Genomic DNA, 16,200 nt, shown 5'->3' on the forward strand with positions numbered 1-16,200 from the left:
CGGGACAACAGAGACGTATTTGCAAGAGTATTGAATCCTGATAAGGGCTACATGACGCGCGGATAATACATGCGGTTTGAAAGATGCATCGGATACAAAAAGGGAAGGGGCTCAAAGATCTCTGATAATTCCTACAAAAAAAAGTTCATTGTTCCTTGTCGAGAGAGGGTTCGATCTCTTTCTCTCGAGTTTCAAGCGTCACTCTCGATGACCCTGCTGCGTTCCAGTCCTGTCCAGTAGTTGATTTGAGTGAATCGACGTCGCAACCTTCTTCCCGATCGCCACTGTCGAGTTTCGACGCACTCGAACTCGCGGTCGCGGTCGACTGTCTGCGATTCATGTCGATATCCTTTGGTCGTACTCGATCATGTTGATCACTAGCCTCGACGGCTCCTGTTGCCGTCCTCGACTCCTCGTTTGATAGAACATTCGCGTGGTGCAGAGACCTTCTCGTCCGAGTCGAGATGCCCGAATTGGCGCGCGAGAACGAAGGTGGAGGATCGATCGGGTACAGGAAGGAGGTTGCGCCGTGTACGTGTGCTGCAGGTGGGTAGACTGGCATGGTTGCACCGTCTCGTCCTGCTCGTGACAAAGCTTCGTATTCGGCAGCGCTCGGCAATGCATCGATTTCGTCGACACCTTCCCGGTCGTTCCGATGTTCTGTCGAGTGTGTCATCGGTATCGGTGGGGCCGTATACGCCGGCAATCCCGAATCGAGTTGGTACTGCGGCAATCCGCCACCGCCTTGTTCAAGATCCCTCGAAGCGAGATCGTGTGGGTCTCGATCGTCGTCCCAACCGTCATCGTCGTCGCGATCTCCAATCCGAGTGCCTCCAGGTCCAAGAGTTTCTCCAACGGTCTGTCGGTTGCGTCTCCTGCGTCTTCGTCGTTCGGCCGCACTGCGTTGACTCGCGCCGTAGCCGTCGCTCAGGGACGTCATGCTCGTCATGAGTTGTCGTTCGGGAGGTCCCTTGATGTGCAGGTGCAGTGCTTTGACATGGATTCCGTTGCGTGGGACCAGGTACGCGCGCCAGCCGGGACGCTCGTAAAACCTTCGCACATAGAAATATCGGGACGAGAGCAGCGCGACGACGACTCCTGCGACGACAATGATTGCGAGGTACGTGATCCTGCAACCGGGACGATCTAGAGTGTCAACTGACTGATGCGTAGAAAGAAGAAGTGTGGGACTCTGCAGACTCACCACGAAACGGTGAAAGCCGGCGAATTGGTGTCACCGTATGGGTTGTAGGTCGACGACGACGAGCTCGAAGTTGACGAGATGCTCGCACTGTTCCATCCACTCATCGTGTGAGTTAGCTCGGCGTTACGCAGGACGTTGCCGAACCTTTTGATCCTTTCGGCAGTCGAACGATTGCAAGATAGTGATCGAGCGACAGGCGTCGAAGCGAGACGGTCTCGTCTGGTGCTTCAAGTTCTCGGGGAAAGCGAGGAGAGCAAGAGGGACGAACGCCGAAGCCGTTTGAAGAAACTAGCATGTCAAGCTAAACTCACCTAGTCGCGGTAGAAGTCCCAGACGCCTGAAAATCGCCGAGAGTCACACTCGAAGGCGCAGCCGTGATCGGGTCGAACTCGTGCACGGTCAGCGACATGGTCGAATCGGTTCGTGGCAAGGTAGAACCAGGTCAGGCGATGCGAAGATGATGAGAAATCGCTGGCGATCTTGGTGTATGCTGCCACCCAAAGTGTGGAGGCCCGCACACCGTTCGGGGATATCCTTCAAATCGCTGATGATGCGGAATCCCAGAGATGCGATCGGGTGCGCTGCAGTACAGTACGATGAAGGCTGTAAGAGAAGAGAAGGAGATGGAGGGGGAGGAGAGTAAGGCACAGGCCACTCGAGGCGAGGCCGCCGAAGAGTCGTCCGACGTTGCCGAACTCGAAATGACTTAATTTAACTTGCCGACTTGAGAAGGTGTACTGCGATTTCGGGCGGAAGTACCACAACACCGCGGAGCATTTTTTCGATGTTTTGCAAGTCAAGTATCGACGACGACGCACCGCCCATGTAAGAGTAATGACCCTGTCGAGCCTTACAAGAGGAAAATAAACGACCATCGACGGGAGTTGGGTGACCGTCATTTCCACAGCGGCTCATCGCTGACATTCTCCACCGCGGTCGCCCAGGATGCCCGGCCCGTCAGGAGGTGGCGGATCCGCCGCGATACCAATAGTGCGGCCCTCTTCGACGTCCAACCCTGCATCACCTGTCGCTCAGGCCGCGAAGGCGCCGCCGTCTCCGGCAAGCAAACGCGAGTCGATCAGCCGCGCCTCGACCCTCGCGCGCGTGACAACTGACTACTTCTGATCGCGCTACAGCTCAAACAAGGGTCTGCAGGAACGCGCTCATCTACGGCAGCTGTCGGTTCGAGGGCAAAACCTGCTTGTTCGATCATCCCGTGCGGCCAACCTCTGCTTGCAGTCTGCACGCGCGTAACCAGAAGGATTGCCCAACTGACACAGTCTCGTGGATATTGCGCGCTCTAGGCTCCTCCCGCAGCTCCGGCGAGTCCTGCCGCGTCGTGCGTCTCGCGTTCCCCTCACTCGCTGCGTCTCTGGTCCCAGTCCCGCTGATCGACCCGCAATGGCGCCTGCAGGAACAGCACGACACTCTCGGTGGCATCTGCAGCGAACGCAGCCGTGTTTGTACCGGGAGGCGGAGCAACGACTGCTCTCGGCGCGACCGCCCTGACGACAGGCGCAGCCGAATTCGTGCCTCGTCGCGCTACCACGTGAGTGCCCCCTTTGCGTCGTTGACGGACTTGACCCTCGCTCATGCACAAGAGCGAGACTGACCCCTCGCCACGGCTTTGGCAGTCCCGCACTGTCGGAAGATGCACCCAACTTTACCCCTGCAGGTCAACGCGATCACGCGCACGATGCCACCGCGAACGGGTACGACGCGGCCGAGAACGTGAACTCAGACGGTATGGCCGAGTACTACCAACAGGCAATGGACCTCGTACGTGATCGTCGTAGCTTCGTTTCTCCTCAACAGGCGCATCTGAGGCCGTTCTCTCTCTCTTTCATCGAAACTCAATTTGCTAGAACGCGCCCGAGTACAGACAAACCCCCTCGCAACAGGACGCGAGTCAGAATGCCGTGACAGGCGGGCTCAACCCGTATTCGAACTACTCGCACGCACTCGCTCCGCCCGGTCCGAACGGGGGCCTCCCCTCGAGCGGGCCTTCTGCTGCCGCTCAAGCCGCTGCAGAGGCTGCATACTACAACAATGGCATGCATCTCGGCGGTCATCCCTTGGCAAGCGCGATGGGATACGTCCGACAACCCGTGAGCTTTAATTCGCCCTTCCCCACCCTTCGCATCCGAGACTCATCTGATTCTATATCTACTCTCGTTACAGCTTCAATATCACCTGTACCACCCACTGCCGTCAACGAGGCCTCACCACCCTCACTCTGCCCTGTCTCGTTCGTCGGCTGCGCATTCCCCGACGACCACGTTCTTCCTGCCGCCGTCTCTGCACATCTCGCTCAGTCAGAAATCCGAGGCGACTCAAGCGACTCCTACATTAGACCTGACTCTTCCCGAGGAGGTCGGAGGGTACACCAACCTGACTCTGCTCGACGCGCCAGCCCAGCCGAACAACCCGGCAAATTCCGGTGGAGGGTTTGCCGGATACAAGTCGACCGTGTACAAAGGCTGGAAGGAAGGAGAGGGTAGGTGTTACGTCCTGCGGAGGATCGAAGGGTTCCGATTGGCGCACGAACAAGCGATCGCAGCCGTCGACAAGTGGACCCGAGTACGACATCCAGGCCTGGTCAGCGTCCGAGAAGCCTTCACTACGCGAGCGTTTGGTGACCAATGCAAGCTTGACCCATCCCGTCATCCTCTCGTTCATACAGAGCGAGCAAGCCAAAACTGATGCGATTTCTTTCTCTTTCTGTTTGACCCTCGATCAGCAATCATTTTTGTTTATGATTTCCACCCTTGTTCTCAAACCCTGTACGAAGCGCACCTGTCACCATCGGCGTCTCTTCCGCCGAACCCTTGGTCGACCCCTTCACCCCTGACACACACGCCGTTCCGAGGTCCTCGATCGTCCCCTCACCCTTCGACCTCTGCCGGTCCCGGAGTCGGCACGGGTAGCGCCCCGGGAGGTGCTTCAGCACCTGCAACCCTTCCCGAACGAGTATTGTGGTCGTACATTGTCCAGATGGGATCTGCCGTCAAGTGCGTGCATCAGAACGGATTGGCCGTCAGGAGCCTCGAAGTGAACCGAGTCCTCGTCACGGGCAAGAACCGAGTCAGGCTCGGAGGGGCAGCCGTCATGGACTGCCTCACCTGGGATGGTGGACAGAACGTAAACGGGTACCAAGTGGGTCCGATGTTTTTTGTCATTCCTTCTGCTCGAACTCGAGTGCTGATGCAAGAAGCTCGGTTTCGCCTGTCTTCACAGCAAGAAGATTTGCTCTCGTTTGGCAAACTGATCATCTCGATCGCATGCGGTTCACCATCGGCCGTTCACAACCTGCCGAAATCGGTGGACCACATTTCTCGCATGTACTCGCCTGATCTCAAGAACGTCGTGTTGTACCTCTTGTCGAAACCTGGACCTCGGAAAACGATCGAAGAGGTCATGACCCTCGTTGCGAGTCGAGTCGTCGACGAGTTGAACTCGAGTCTCGTGTCAGTCCTTCCCGCGTCACTGGGATTTCTCTACACACGAGAGCTGATCCCGTGTATCTTTTGATAACAGTGCGGAAGACACAATCGAACGTGAACTCATGCGCGAGCTGGAGAACGGAAGACTGGTGCGACTGTTGTGCAAATTCGGGTTCATCAACGAGCGACCCGAGTACGTGCCCCCCCCCCCCCTCTCCCCTTCCCTCATGTATGGTCCTTTGAGACACGAGCTGAGCAAAGGTCTGAATGCACAGGTTCGATCACGACCCTCGGTGGGCCGAAACGGGAGATCGATACTTGATCAAGTTGTTCCGAGACTTTGTGTTCCACCAAGTGGACGAATCGGGTCGACCCGTGACAGACCTGTCACACGTGTTGACACAATTGAACAAACTCGACGCGGGAGTCGAAGAGAAACTCATGTTGGTCAGTCGCAACGAAGGCAGTTGTCTCATTGTCAGTTATCGAGAAGTGAGTTGTTTCCCCTTCTTTCCTGTTTGACGGTTTCAGTCAGTGTTGATCGTCGTCATTACTCGAAATAGCTCAAGAATGCGATCGAGGGAGCATATGCGGATCTGTCGAGAACTGGATGAGAGAGAGAGAGGAAAGAGGAAAGAAAGAAAAGGAGGAGGGATTTCTCTCGTAGATTCCTGCCGCAAAAAAACAATGGAAAATTGTCCCGTTCACCCCTGTTGGAGCAACAAGTCAAAGTGAGAAGTACTTCAAGGTGGAAGAGAAAAAGGGAGAGACGATGACTACGAGACGAATTGTCAGACAGCGACCGGATCCAACGCTCGACTGCGCCTCGACCCTCCGCCAAACACCACTCACGTCTGCGCTCGCTCGCCTGAACCGGACCGCTGGACTGCAAGATTGGCTCGGACATGTCGCGTCGAGAGAGTCGGACGAGTTCGTCTACGCTGGACGACGACCGCGATGAGCAGCCGCGTGAGGAACCAACTCGATCAGGGACTTCACCGCGGCACCACTCGCACCCGGACATCGCTGAACCTGAAGCTGAAGTCGAGCCACCTCGAGCGACGACCCCGGGGACAGAACCACCGCGAGCGTTCGAGGCAGGAGCTCACTACGGTTGGAACCTGCATCCTCATGTCGCCTCGCACCCACACGATCCGACGTACCAGAACGCACCGGTGCTCACCGAGTACCTCGAACTCAACTTTGTCCCGTCGGTCGTACCGCAACCGGAAGAGTACGCCGCGAAAGAACAAGCGAGGCAGTACCTCGAGAAACTCGCGGACCAGATCTCGCCTGGCGCCAAACTGTTGCCGTTTGGGTACGCTCAGAACTGTCGAGATGGATTGCCGCGATATGTTTCCTGACTCGTCCTCCCTGGATCCTTCCGGCAGATCTATGGCGAATGGATTCGCACTCAAGAACTCGGGTTCGTGACTGCGCCTGTTCAGTGCAGCTGCTCGACTACGGCTGACCTTTGACATGGATCTTGACCAGACATGGACTTGTGTTGCTTCTTGGGCAAAGATGCGCCTGTGCGAGCACCGTCAGAACTCGTTGAATTACTAGGCAACTTGATTGAACGCGGTTCGTTCCATCCCTCCTCACATCCTTCTTTGTTGAATGCCCAAGATTCCTGATGTGTATCGAACTCGGGGTTTTGCAGAGACCAATTTCTACGTCAAAATGCTGCCACGAGCACGAATACCGATCATCAAGTTGACCATGCCTGCGACGCCAACCACTCCTGAAGGCATGGCGTGCGACATTGGGTTCGAGAACCGACTCGCACTCGAAAACACTCGGTTACTGTTGACCTATGCCATGATCGACCCAAGATTGCGGACACTTGTTCTTTTCCGTTAGTCGCGAACAGACGTGCTCCTTCTGTGTTCCTCGATTTGGGAAGGACCGAGTCTGATACGTATGGTCTTCGTGCTGATGTGAGCAGTCAAGGTGTGGACGAAACGGAGAAAGATCAACAATCCATATCGAGGGACGCTCAGCTCGTACGGATACGTCTTGCTCGTCATCCATTTCCTATGTCACGTCAAACAACCCGCCGTAGTCCCGTACGTCGCTCAACTCCCTTTCCCTCTGCACCAAGTGCCGTACGCCCTGCTACGGGAGCGTTCCGAAAACTGAAGTTTTGGGGTCGTTTGGGAACGTGACAGCAACTTGCAACGCTTGCCATTATCGACCACGATTCCGCTCGAAGACCTCACGTACGAGGGTCACGACATCTCGTTCTTTGACGACCTCGAATCGCTTTCGAACGTGTTTCAGGCGCAGAACGTTGAATCAACTGGAGAACTCTTGATCGATTTTTTCAAGTACTTTGCCAACTCGTTCGACTATACCAAGTCGGTCATCAGTATTCGGAGCGAGCGAGGAACGCTCGGCAAGGAGGAGAAAGGTTGGAACTCGGACGTACGTCGTTCCCTCTCTCTCTTCTACTCCTTTCCTTCAGACTCTGAATCGATAAGACCTGTTGCACAGATCGAGTTCGACCCGGAAGTTATTGTCCGAGATCTGCACAAACTCTGTATAGAGGTGAGTAGCCAAGCGTTGTTCACATTTCAACGCTGCTATGAGATCCTGATCAATTGCGACATTTGACGCGCCTCTCCAGGATCCTTTCGCATTAGACTACAATGTCGCCAGAACGGTTACGAAAGATGGACTGTATACTGTACGTCTCGGGTTGTGAACACTTCCGCCTCACGCGTTCGCTCCCGAAATCTTACCAGCTCGCGTCTGTTTACAGATTCGAGGGGAATTCATGCGCGCTGTGCGGATACTCACAACGCCGTCACCACGGAATCCGCAATCTGCAGAACGCGTGACTGCGATCATGAACGACCTGTGTGCCGAACGGGAAGATTTCCTGCTCATGCATCCTCCTCCCGACCATCTCAAGCATCACTCGCATCAGCAGCACCTTCAACCTCAGCCGCAACAGAACAGTCATCACCACCTCCAACAACACCATGCGCCTCATCACCTACATCCTCAACCGCAACCGCAATCGCAAACGCAACTGCATCATGCGAACCCTTCGAGTACTGGAACTGCGAACCATCAGTTGCAACCTGTCCCACCGTCGTACAATACGCATGGTTCGAAAAGCCCGCGGAGACGGTCAGTGCCAAGTCCTCACTTGCGACCTGCACCTCCAACGAATCACCAGCCGCAGTACGGACATGGATCGATGTACGGACACGACTCGGCAGATCGACAACATGTGAATGGCTTGTCAGTACCGCTCGTGACGAGACCAGCGCAAGAGACGAAAGTCGAGCAGGAAAAGGACAACAAGGTGCCGGTCAACGGACAGGCAAACGCGGGTACTGGTGAGAGTTCGAGAAGATCGTTGCAAGCACCGGCTGCGCAGTCATATCCTGTACGGACGTCACCTCCGACAGAATCGGACAGCGCAGTCCGCCAGCTACCTCAAGGATCTGCCTCGACCTCGATTGCAGCTCCTGCAGCAGGAGATTCGGGTCAAGATCGAAGGCAATCTTGGGATGGTACGCAGGAACGAGCGGCACTCGCAGCTTCAGCGGGAACAGCCCGGCCGGGGTCAACATCGAACCCGGCAGGTGCTGGAGACAAACCGTCACTGCAGTCTGGCGGTACAACAAATGGCTATGATCTGCATCGATTCTTCCAGAACCCGCCTTCTTCTTCGCAAAGCGATGTCGGCGGTCCGACTGCACCTTCATCACATCCACGCACTACGGTCTCGCTCACGGCCCCGCCAAGTCCAGATTTGCAACCGAGTCATTTCTCTTCTGCAAACCATGGTTACCCGAACGGGTCATCGGCAGGACACTACGTCGGACGCACACCATATCGATACCCTTCGTCGACCTACCCATCATCGACTACCGGTGGTCCTCGCACAGCGAGTTCCGTACCTCGGAACCCTCACATGTCCCACCACGCGTACTCGAACCCGTATGCCGCAAGCCCAGCACCGTCGTATCCACTCGCCGCTCCGATCACTTCGTCGATTCCGAACGGAACCTCGACTCCACCGTATCCTCCGTACCCGCTTTCGTCATCCTCGTCTTCTCCTTCGTCGTCTGCAGTGGCAAGCGCTGCCGGACACTCGACGCTCTCACGGTCACCTGCCCCTGCTCCGATCTTCCCCGCCGAAGATCGGGAACGCATTGCCCGAGCGAGTAGTATCATGTTTGGCAATTTCCCGGAGCTGCTGCCACTCCCGTCGTACGCGCACTACCACGCGTCTGGAGGCAGTGCCGCGTACCTCAGTGGCAGTGGAGGATGGGGGGTCAACCCTTATGGAATGTCGATTCCATCGGGAGGCAAACCCGCAGCGAACCACTACGATGGTCGTCGAGGGATCCGCAGGAGTTTCGGGTTGTCGGAACAAGAGGACGATCACGTGGTCGAAGCCGACGAGGAGCAACAGGATAGTTCGGTTCAAGAAGTCGCCACGGAACCCTTCCGAAGGCGCACTCGAGTCTCGGACGCAGGGCGAACTGAGCTCGAGCATGACCAAGACCTCGTGCTCCCCACCGATGATGACGATTATGATGAGGATGGACCGGTCGATGCGCCGTTCGCTCAAACTCCACTCGAACACCTGAGTCACGTCATGTTGAAGCGCTCGGGGCCTGCCGATCGAAGTTCGCGGCAGAGGGGACGGAGTGTACCGCAGACCCGGATGGGTCCTGATGGTCGCGAAAGCATCCTGTTTGGAGCCATCGAGGTGACCTTGCCGAAACCAGAGGATGTCGCATCAGCGGAGCTCGAGGACGCAGAGAAGGACCAAGTCGATACCGACGACGATGAGGAGCAGAACGAGCTACGAGAAGAGGAAGCCGAAATAGCCAACCTCGGCCCTTCTCTCCCGCTTGAAGACCGGATCGAGGCTCCTACAACCGAAGCTATTCCCCCGCAAGCGATCGAAGCGATTCCAGTCGTGGCATCAACCCCAATGAAAGCGGTCCCTGTCGCGCCCGTGTACGCCTGGAGACCCTTGTCGCCGTTGTTCAACTCGACGCCCCCTCCAGTGCCGCTCGATTCCGAGCAAGCCGACTTTGATCTCGATCGAACACCGCGTCCGATTTCTCCGACGCTCCCGGCGATCACCGATGATTCACTCTTGTCTCCGTCGCTCTCGTCCGCCTCTTCAACCACTTCCGTGTCTCCTGGATCTGACAGTCCACGCACCGTCACGAATGGTCTCGAATTGCTGTCGATGACTCCCCCAAAATCGAAACATGCCGCGAAACGAGCTCGCCAAAACGAACGGCGCAAAGCTGCGGCGCACCAAACGTCAAGTCCAACGTTACTGCCAACTTCGAACTCGATGGTGTGAAGCGCGAACTTCAACCAGCACACTCTCATTCAAGCCTTCTCTCGGAATCTCGTTTTTTTCTCCCCTCGTCCTCGTCGTTCTCGTTTCATACTTTGCACGCATCACTCGCACGCTCTCCAAAACTTGCTCCCGATCTGACCAGCTCTCCCGTTTTTCGTTCCCGTCCTTCTCTCTCTCTCTCTCTACGTCGTTCCTCATCGTCTGAATTCCGGATCTCTTCTCTTACCCCTCCTCCCCGCCTTTTTTTGGTTCGTTCTCTGTTGCACGTTGTTGTAATCTGCGTAAATATTCGCTTTTCCAGGGAGAAACGTGGCCGCATGTGACGTTGGATCCTGTTCCTTCCCGTGACACACGAGAGAGAGAGAAGTGTCAAGAGACAGATCAGATCACCCTTGCTCGAGCGTCAGCACTTTGAATCTTCTGGTCTTGGTAAACGCCTTCGAAAGCTTCAAGAAGACTTTCCCTCAAGACGGAGGGTCCGAGCAGTGGCGGCGGCGTAGTCTTCCGGAGGCAGTGAGCGTCAGGAGGGCTTAGGAGGGTTGAAGGCACGTTCCTTGCCGTCAAAATCCAGTAGCTGCTACAAACTAGCGAGACCGCATATGACGTGGTCAAGACGAAGGTTCCACGTCGGACACGTCAGTCGCTGAGAGATTTCTCCTCGCCAACTTTGGGCGCGCGCGCGTCAACCTTCACTCGACACGCCTTCTCGCTCGTCTGCATACACTGCAGCGGCGCTTCGCTCTCGTAAGTATAATGATTCGGCATCCAGGACGACAACGGTCATTCCTGGCGCTACTCGCAGCGCTTCTCGTCGCGCTTTCAACTGTAGTTCCAGCTGCTTCCGCCGCGTCGTTACTCGCTATCGACTATGGCACAGACTCGTTCAAGGCTTCCCTGGTGAAGCCAGGAGTACCGTTCGACGTCCTGTTGACAAAGGAAGGTAAACGCAAGGTGCCAACGCTCGTCTCGATTCGAGGTCAAGACCGCTTCGTCGGAGGAGATGCTGCCAACCTCGTCAGTAGACATCCACTTCCTCGCTTGCCAATCCTGAGTCATGTCCGACGCTGACGCAAATGAGCGCATTAGGCTACTCGATTCCCGCAAGACACGGTCTCGTCCGTCAAGCTCCTGCTTGGACACTCTTCGGCTCATCCACAGTCGCAATTGCACTCTACATTGTTCGCGACTCCGCAATCGACAACGCAGCGAGGAACTCCTGCGGTCTCCACGTCAGGCATGACGATTCCGGTGGAAGAAGTGCTCGCGATGCAATTCACGTTCGCGAAAGAACTCGCCGAGGAACAGGCGAACGAGAACGTGAGGGAAGCGGTCGTGACCGTACCTGGGTGGTACAACGAGCAGGAACGGAGAGCGGTTCTCGACGCGGCAGAGATTGCCGGATTGAGGGTCTTGGGCCTCGTCAACGATGGTAGTGCCGGTTCGTCCTTGCTTTGGACAGTCACTGTTATCGAGTTGTCACCAGCTCCTGACTTTCTGTTGGCTTCTGGGATCATGCATCAGTCGCCGTCAATTACGCCATGACTCGCTCGTTCCCTCCGACACCGTCTTACCACCTGATTTACGATCTCGGTTCGGGATCGCTCCGCACGACACTCGTCTCGTTCAAATCCGCCATGCTCCCTGATCCGCTCTCGTTGTCTGAAACTCCTGTCCTGCGCAACGCGACTGCGGTCGAAGTGCACGGCTTTGGATTCGACGTCGAGGTGGGAGGATACGTGTTTGACAACGTCGTGCGCGAGATCATGATCGAAGGGTTTGAAGCGACGACGGGCAAACAGCTCGAAGCTGGCAAGAGCGTTCGCAAGGACAAGAGGGCGATGGCGAAACTGACCAAGGAGGCAGGACGGGTCAAGCAAGTCTTGTCAGCAAACACTGCCGCATCAGCCCGAGTGAGTCTTCCTAATTCGTCCGTCTTGTAATTCGAGTTGGGATGTCGATTGACAAGAGCGCTTTTTTGCGAGTAACGCAGATTGAAGGCCTCATCGACGATCTCGACTTCCGCTTTGACGTGACTCGCGAAGAACTCGAAGCGCGTTCGACCGATACCATCTCTCGCCTGACCCGTCCCATCCAGGATGCGCTCGATATTGCCAAGCTGTCGCTTGTATGTACTACCTGACTGCTCTCGCCGCCAAATCCCTCTCGCGTTGCTGACGGACCCAATTCGCGAACGCAGGACGACATCGAGTCCCTCATCTTTGTCGGTGGCTCTTCCCGAGTTCCGATGGTTCAGCATGCAGTCGCGTCTTTCGTAGGCGAAGACAAGATTGCCAAGAACGTCAACGCCGATGAAGCGGCAGTCCTCGGGGCAGGCCTCTACGGTGCAGGTATCACCCGAGGATTCCGAACAAAAGATATTCGAGTTCAAGACTTGTCTCCTTACGCGATTGACGTGGCGTACGAGGCCGAGAACTCGAAAGATGGTGAGCGCGCTTGCTACATGCAGAGCAAGCGCACGCACCTATCATCGATTCCTAACCCTTGCTTTCGGGATCGCAGGTTCCGACCCTCGCATCATCACTACTCACTTGTTCCCGGCAAATTCAAAGACGGGCAACAAGAAAACGTTGACACTCCGCAAGACGGATGATGCTGCACTCGACTTTAGCTACCGCAAAACTGGCGCTGCCTCGTGAGTCTTGCCCCGTTGCCTCCGCGGCAGATTAGATGAGGCTGTAGCTGAATGCGGGTTTCTCGATGACAGTGACAGCCTGATCCCGTCTCACCTGTTCTCGACGACTCTGAAAGGAATTTCGCCAGCCACTTCAAACTTGACGGCAGAACAGAAAGCGAACGCGACGGTCCAAGTCACGATCGAGCTCGACGAGAGTGGATTCGTCAAAGTTGGCAAAGCTACCCTCGTCCTGCGAGAGGAAGTAGACGGAGTCGAAGCCAAGGCAGGAGTTACCGACAAGCTCAAAGGCCTGTTCAACAAGTTTGGAGCCAAGAAGGATTCTACCTCTGCGACGACGACAAGCACGAGCTCGACTGCCGATGCCGAGTCGACGGCGGATGCTACCAAGGAAGATGCCGAGGCGACCTTGTCGGCGGAAGAACAAGCACAGTTGGATGACCTGATCAAACAGTCCCTTCTGCCTCCTGCGAAAACGAAACTTGACGTCGAGACTGTTCAGCCTATCGAAGGCGGCGCGATGAGTACCGAAGAGAAGAGCGAGGTCAAGAAGAGGTGAGCCGAAACGGCAACTCGAAACCGGTTTTGTTCCTGCCTCCACGCCTTCGAGGAGAAAGCTGACTAGCGTCGATTTTGATCACAGACTGAGAGATGCGAAAGCTTCTCTTCAACGCAAATTGGCTCGCGAAGAAGCAAGGAACACTCTCGAAGCATACATCTACCGAGTCCGTGATCTTCTCGACCAATCATCGTTCATCTCGTCGAGTGTCGAGAGCGAACGCAAAGCGATCAAAGAGCTCAACGACAAATCTGGAGACTGGCTCTGGGATGAAGGCGAGAGTGCCAAGACGCTCGAACTCAAAGAGAAGAAACGGGACTTGGAGTGAGCCCGAGACCTATCTTTTCCCAGTTGTTCCGAATATTCCATGACTAATTCTCGAAGCGCTTCGTGTTGCGTTCAGAAAACTCGTCAAGCACATCTTGAACCGATCGATCGAAGCTACTTCGCGGCCTGCCCTGATCACCCGATTGCGAGAAGTGATCTCTTCGTCCGCTGTATTTCACTCGACGGCCATCTCGAACCAAACTGCGACTGCGGCGGACGCGATCAAACGGTTCACGAGTGACGAACTCGACAACTTGACCAGACTCGTCTCGAACACGACGTCTTGGCTCGAAGACCTCGTCAAGAAGCAAGACAGATTGAAAGGACACGAGGATCCATTGTTGAAGACGTCGGACCTCGAAAAGAAGATCAAGGAACTTGAAAACGAAGTCAAGAGATTGGCCAAGAAGAAGATCCCAAGGGCCAAGAAGGTCAAACCCGTCAAGACTGAAAAGGACAAGGATCAGGAACAGTCTGACAAGTCGACAGATTCGGGACACAAGAAAGATGAACTCTAAAGGAAAGAGAGAGATCTTTTCTGACTGTCTATAGATTTCCATCTGCAAACGTGAATTGTTTTCTCCATTCTTTCATCGGGTATCGTCAGTCGCACCCCAATCAACCGCGAGACATGTTTTTCGGTCGTCTCCTCGCAAGGTTCCTCGCTTCGAGAGTCCAAAGGGATCATCTCATCTTCGAATGTCAAGTTTTGCAACTCCCAAGTTCTTCCCGCTACCAATCAAGAATAAGAAATTATCTCTTGGCCTTGCCTTTCCTCTCCTTGGGGAACTCGAGGGGTACTTTCAAACTCGCCTTCTTCATCTTGGCTGCTTCTGCTGGAGTCGAAGCGTGACCCGCTGCGACGAGTTTCTCCTTGTCGGTGGCTGTAGGTGCCAACAATTGACATCCCAGAGATCGGAACAATTCTTGAACCCTGTTTGTTTTTGGTGTTATCGCGAAACTCAGCAACCGAAAGAGAGAACGAGAGAAAGATGGGGATAATCACTGACTTTTTGTTGCCCATTCCCAAATCTTCCGCGATCGAGTTGACATCCGTGCTGTACCCATCGATCCTCAACACGAGGATCAACAAGTAACTGAGCAATTTCAATTCCATGAAACTCGTCACTTTGCGTTGTTCGGAACCTCCTCCACCCACTCTCGTTCCCTCCGTGTACCGTTCGATCAACGCATCGACGAGTGCCGGTGCCGGTTTGCCCAACTTTTCAACGAGTTTCGATCGATCGACGTTCTTGCCCGGGACGACGGCGTATCGGAACTGGAACAGGTACGCGAGGTGCACGACGAGTTTGAGTCGCTCTCGGTCCTTCTTGGTAGGATTCGGGATCGAACCTTCGACCGCGTTGCGAGCGGGCAAGATCTGTTTGAACTTGGTCCACAGGAACTGAGGTTTCCGTCCTCCAGGCAACAACGCGAGTCGTTCTTTCGTGCCGGCGGCAGCGAGGAACGGACCGAGGTCGATCGAGTTGAGTTCGGTCGAAGAGACCATGTCTTCGAGCGAGTACACGTCGGCAGGGGTTTCGGCGGCAAAGTTGGGAGGAGGGATCGGACGGGCGAGGTTGGCAACTTTCTCGACCGACTCGGCAGTTGGGAGCGAAGCGGACGAGATCTGGATCGAGGCTTGCAAGTGATTCTGAAGACCTTTCGAGACGGTTCCAGTTCCGAACGATTCCTCGTTGAGCTTGTTGCGCTGTTGAGCGTTGAGCGCACGAATCGCCTTTTTCGTACCAAACGTCGAACCGAGGAGGGCACGTTGGGCCGTCATGAGGGATTGTTGATCGCGCGATGCGAGGGCTTCTGGTGTCGGTTTGAGCGCCTTGATCGACGGCGTGAACAGGTGGAGCGGAGCGGCGTGCAGCGTGAGCGAGTTGTCGACGGGGTTGTGCACGCCGAGCAGGTACTCGGTCGAGTAGCCGCGTTCCTCGCCTCCAACTTCTTCGACACTGCTGCCGAGGTGGTTGCGCGACTCGAACTCGATGTCGTCGGTCTCGGCCGCGAGGAGCGACTGCGATTCGTGCGAGTAGAGCGAGTACGGCGTCTTGGCTGGGGGTTGAGCCGACGGGAACAGAGCTAGTAGAACAAAAAGGAGTCAGTTGTTGGTCTGGGCGACAATCGAGACTGAAGGACCTCGACGGGACCGAGAACGAGGGCAACGTACCGAGAGCGGGAGAAGGCCCGGCGGTCGAGCTAGATGCGACCGAAACGTTGATGGCTTGGCCTTGAGGACCTTTCTGGCGTTTCCGAGACTCGCTCATCGTTGTCAATCGGTGGTCGGGCGTGATGAGAGTGAGCTGGAAGCGGTAGATCAGAAAATCAGAAAGTTAGAATTGCGCGCAGAAATATCCGAGACACTCGATCCGTCTCGCGCGTTCGCAAGGATATTCATACATGGTATTACACGATACTGTTTGTAGCATAGCTTTCAGCCTGCGGCTGGTGATTCTCTCGAGACTGACCGACTTGGCGCGTCGCGTTCGATATAATTACTTGACTTGTATTGTCGCTGGCTGTTGCTGCCTCTACTGTCGAGTCGCGCTCCCGCCAGTCACTGCCGCCTCGCGCACGAGCAGGAACCAACGAAAGGTTCCGAGAACGACCGTTCCGAGGGACTAGCTGCAAGTCGAGGCCGGATCACGACTCGGACGA

The 16,200-nt window shown here is 55.6% G+C and overlaps 5 protein-coding genes across 5 annotated transcripts; 3 read left to right on the forward strand and 2 right to left on the reverse strand.

Annotated features, from left to right (window-relative positions):
- Positions 1-145: 145 nt before the first annotated feature.
- On the reverse strand, positions 146-1,613 carry JCM15063_002477 (uncharacterized protein; the record flags this gene model as incomplete). The annotated part of the gene is made up of 3 exons (XM_076677577.1): positions 146-1,130; positions 1,205-1,291; positions 1,516-1,613. The coding sequence occupies 3 exons, from the start codon at positions 1,611-1,613 to the stop codon at positions 146-148; spliced, it is 1,170 nt and encodes a 389-aa protein (XP_076535275.1).
- A 536-nt stretch (positions 1,614-2,149) lies between these two features.
- Positions 2,150-5,261, forward strand: PAN3 (PAN-complex poly(A)-binding subunit PAN3; the record flags this gene model as incomplete). Its single annotated transcript, XM_076677578.1, has 11 exons — positions 2,150-2,194; positions 2,509-2,543; positions 2,619-2,753; positions 2,839-2,983; positions 3,070-3,312; positions 3,386-3,848; positions 3,945-4,360; positions 4,442-4,671; positions 4,742-4,840; positions 4,923-5,139; positions 5,211-5,261. 11 exons carry the CDS (start codon positions 2,150-2,152, stop codon positions 5,259-5,261), a joined length of 2,079 nt encoding a protein of 692 aa, XP_076535276.1.
- A 291-nt stretch (positions 5,262-5,552) lies between these two features.
- Positions 5,553-9,994, forward strand: JCM15063_002479 (uncharacterized protein; the record flags this gene model as incomplete). Its single annotated transcript, XM_076677579.1, has 9 exons — positions 5,553-5,965; positions 6,039-6,073; positions 6,142-6,231; positions 6,311-6,505; positions 6,596-6,716; positions 6,819-7,074; positions 7,144-7,197; positions 7,277-7,336; positions 7,412-9,994. The coding sequence occupies 9 exons, from the start codon at positions 5,553-5,555 to the stop codon at positions 9,992-9,994; spliced, it is 3,807 nt and encodes a 1,268-aa protein (XP_076535277.1).
- Positions 9,995-10,747: 753 nt separating this feature from the next.
- On the forward strand, positions 10,748-14,051 carry JCM15063_002480 (uncharacterized protein; the record flags this gene model as incomplete). The annotated part of the gene is made up of 9 exons (XM_076677580.1): positions 10,748-11,008; positions 11,081-11,432; positions 11,516-11,904; positions 11,985-12,119; positions 12,192-12,438; positions 12,515-12,647; positions 12,720-13,202; positions 13,291-13,530; positions 13,610-14,051. 9 exons carry the CDS (start codon positions 10,748-10,750, stop codon positions 14,049-14,051), a joined length of 2,682 nt encoding a protein of 893 aa, XP_076535278.1.
- Positions 14,052-14,286: 235 nt separating this feature from the next.
- On the reverse strand, positions 14,287-15,809 carry RPA49 (DNA-directed RNA polymerase I subunit RPA49; the record flags this gene model as incomplete). Its single annotated transcript, XM_076677581.1, has 3 exons — positions 14,287-14,467; positions 14,544-15,624; positions 15,713-15,809. 3 exons carry the CDS (start codon positions 15,807-15,809, stop codon positions 14,287-14,289), a joined length of 1,359 nt encoding a protein of 452 aa, XP_076535279.1.
- Positions 15,810-16,200: the final 391 nt, after the last annotated feature.

Source organism: Sporobolomyces koalae, assembly GCF_050403365.1.
Source record: "Sporobolomyces koalae JCM15063 DNA, S_koalae_JCM15063T_v1_ctg9, whole genome shotgun sequence".
Taxonomy (NCBI): domain Eukaryota; kingdom Fungi; phylum Basidiomycota; class Microbotryomycetes; order Sporidiobolales; family Sporidiobolaceae; genus Sporobolomyces; species Sporobolomyces koalae.